The sequence below is a fragment of the Tetrahymena thermophila genome (assembly GCF_000189635.1).
Source record: "Tetrahymena thermophila SB210 genomic scaffold scf_8254435, whole genome shotgun sequence".
Taxonomy (NCBI): domain Eukaryota; phylum Ciliophora; class Oligohymenophorea; order Hymenostomatida; family Tetrahymenidae; genus Tetrahymena; species Tetrahymena thermophila.
Window position 1 is genome coordinate 209,243 of NW_002476216.1, and position 3,491 is coordinate 212,733.

At 27.8% G+C, this 3,491-nt stretch overlaps 1 protein-coding gene across 1 annotated transcript; it reads right to left on the minus strand. All coding sequences in view use genetic code 6, as the record gives it.

Moving 5' to 3' along the window:
- Positions 1-705: 705 nt before the first annotated feature.
- Positions 706-3,195, minus strand: TTHERM_00655870 (polypyrimidine tract-binding protein; the record flags this gene model as incomplete). The annotated part of the gene is made up of 1 exon (XM_001032218.1): positions 706-3,195. The coding sequence occupies one exon, from the start codon at positions 3,193-3,195 to the stop codon at positions 706-708; it is 2,490 nt and encodes an 829-aa protein (XP_001032218.1).
- Positions 3,196-3,491: the final 296 nt, after the last annotated feature.

Consider the following 3,491-nt stretch of genomic DNA (forward strand, 5'->3'; position numbering starts at 1 on the left):
TTTAGCTTTATTATGATGAATCGATTGGTTGATTGATTGATTGATTGATTGGTTAATTAATTAATTAATTGATTTTTTATTTGATTTATAATTTTTATAATTAATTATAAGAAAATTAAGGATGAGTTATGATAGATACTTAACTAGTAATTATAGCTAATTATTTTGGTATTTATTAATCGATCGATATTTATTTATTTATTTTATTATCTTTTTTATTTTTGAGCATTTTAAAAATGCAGCATGAAAATCAGAGGAGAAAAGAAGTTTAGAATGAGGAGTATTGCTTGAATTGTGTGTGGTTAAAAATGTAAAATGTGAATATTTTATAAATTTGGTTGGAGCTTATAAATTTTTATTATAATTTTTTTTAGTTTTAATTAAATATTATCAATTACTTTTTAGTTCAATAATCATTTATTTATCTATTTATTAGTACTTTATTGTTTACTTGCTTAATGTATTTATTTTTTTTATGTTAGTAGCTTTGATGATAAATAAGTAAAAATGCTGAAAACATTATTCACTTAAAAAAGAAGCTTCTAAATTAATTAATCTGGTTGATATAATTATTTATTTATTTATTTATTTTGATATTTTTTTCAGTCTTAGATTTGCATATTTATTTATTAATTTATAAAACTAGATCCATTTTTCTTTGAGGCTAAGTTATTATTAAACTCTGCTTGTTTTCAACAAATATGTTCAAATACCTAAGTTCTAAATAGAATTAGTCACTTAAGGATCTTCATCACTGTCATTGTATTCATCATAGTATTGGTGATAATTGTTATCACTAAGATCGTAACCAAACAAAGTTGACTGTTGAGCAGCAAGTCCATGAGTATTGTTGTTATTATTGGCAAAGTTATTGATTTAGAATGTGTTGTTTTGACCATATTAGGGATTCTAATATTGCTATTGTTAAATAAGAAGTTAATTTTAGTTCAAAATGTTGATATTATATTGTTAATTTTGCATTTGTTATTGCTATTTCATAAGTATTTACTATTATTATTCTAAATTGTTGCTCATGTTATTAGAGCTAGAGAAGTTAGTATTGATATTATTTTATTATCCAGGAGCTTACTATATTGAGTTTGCACTCTTCGTGAATGAAATGCACAGGTTTCTACCATGGAAAGGTGTATCGTGGAAAGTTGATATTACTCTTAGAGCATCATCAAGGGTTTCAAATTGAATTAGACACATTTACTTTTTTTCATTAGGAATGAGTTTTAGCATCTTTATTTTTGCACCTGAAGAAGAAAAGAAATCTTAAATTAGGTTGTAGTCGAAGAATTCTTTTTTGATGTTAGAAACATGGAGAGTGCTTTTAGGAGCGTACTGCGGAATTCCCTTTTTATTTTTATATCTGAAGCATTATTGAGGGATTTACAGGACTTATTCTTGTTCGTTATTTTCTCCAGAATGAAGTTTCTTCTTTTGGAGGTCTATTTGGTCATATTTGGAGTAATCTATTTTAATTTAAGCATTGTAGTATGGCAAGTTGTTTAAATTTTCTTTGGCTGCGGTTGCTTATGAAGTTTCTTCGAATTCTATCAGAGCTTGTCTCTTCTGCTTCATGAAAATAATTTTCACAATATTTCCATAATTGCTAAAAAGGTTATAAAGCATAGATATTTTTAAATCAGGAAAGTCAAGATGTCTAACAAATAGAACTTTTTTAGCCTCTTAGTCAGCTCCCATTTGCTATTACTAAAGATCAACATCTTCTAAATAGCCTACGTTGCTGGAGTTGCCATTGAAAAATTAGACATCACGATACTTAGTTCTGAATGCTGAAGGTTAACTGACTTAGACATTTTCATCAACATCAGAGTCATATTATATTTGATTAGCATTATTTAAGTTGTTGTTATTTATTGAGTAAGAGGTGGATGAAGGACTCCTGTTAGTGCTACTGTTCAAGGAAATAGGAGGTGGATTGTTTATCATCTCTGGCTTATTTATGCCAGGAGTGACATTGAAATAAGGTGATAGAAGAAGAGCGGATTTTTGCATATTTTGCTACATATTTTAATTAATGTGATGCGATAAAACTTATTCCTTCTTTTGCAAATCTCTGTAAAGCTATTAAGACATAGTGTTGCGTTAATTAATATTTTGCTATTGTTGAGGCTATTGAGTTGTGTAATAAATTTTGGATTCGAATGGAGTGTTATTAGGTTGCATATTAGGATTTCCGTGAATGGTGTGTCTGCTTGTTAGATTACCGCTGTTACCGCCATTGGTGGTGTATTGAGAATGAGGGTGAATTGAAGTATGATTGTATTGAGATAAATGTAAATTTGACTGCATTTGATAATCAATAGAAGAAATAGAGCTTGGACGAATTTATCCATCTAGAAAATGTGATTAATCGAAATTATTGTCCATTTCAGCTGGTACATGATTAGGTAAAAATTGCTAAGAATTAACGTAAGGAGCTCCAAATCCTGCAGTTTTATTATTAGCAGGACCAGCAAAACTTTAGTTATTTGGGTTATAATTGTTATAAAAAGCTGAAGGACTGTTAATAGATTATTGAACATTATTTTTGCCTGGGTTTAAGAAGCTATTTTAAAAAGCTGCTTGACTGCTTAATTTGGGGTTGATGGTGCTGTTTTACAAAATAGGGTTCTGAGAGTATTATTAAGTTTCCTAAATGTATTAACAAGTGAAATTAGGATGAGTTGCATAGAAGCTAGTAAAGTCTTAGCCTTCTGAATAATGGTTTTACAAGTCGATTGTTGAGATTTAAGCATAATAAACTTGTAAATTTTTTAACAAATTCTTAGTCTTCTAGAAGGAAATTTAGTTTTTTACATAAGTAGCCTCAGATTATGTCATCATTTCGACAAAGCACTTTGTATTATTTTCTTTTCTTTCAAATATTAAAACACGAATCACTCTCACATAAGACGAAAACATGTCAAAGAGATCCTAGTTTGTCTTAGCTTCGTTAGTATTGAAAATTACAAGTAACACAGGTGATAGATTTTCGATTGTATTAGCCTTCATGTGGGTTCTGTGCATAGCCTAATCTTCATTTTTCAAAGACTATTCTTAAGCACTTATTTTTTATTGCTGCTACTGCATAACTGAAGATAACGATTGCTTGGCTTGATTTCCGTTTAAGTGCTATTATATTTGAACAGGCTGCGATTTTTGAAGTTTATTTGCCTAAGACATAGCCTCAAAGTTACTAAATACAGACAAAAATAAACTAAATAATTTTATTGTTTGTTTATTTAATTATTTGTTAATTATTTAATTAGTTCTGAGTCTATCTAAGATCTAAATTTATGTTAATTATTTATTTAATTAATTAATTAATAAATAAACAAAGTAAAATTTCAAGCAAGTAAAAAAATTAAATATGTCAAAAAGTCAAAACATGCAAACATGCCTAAGCCTAAATAAAATTCCTATCAAAATTCAAATTGAATGTCAAAATATCCAAAATTCTAAAAAATAATCAACTTAAC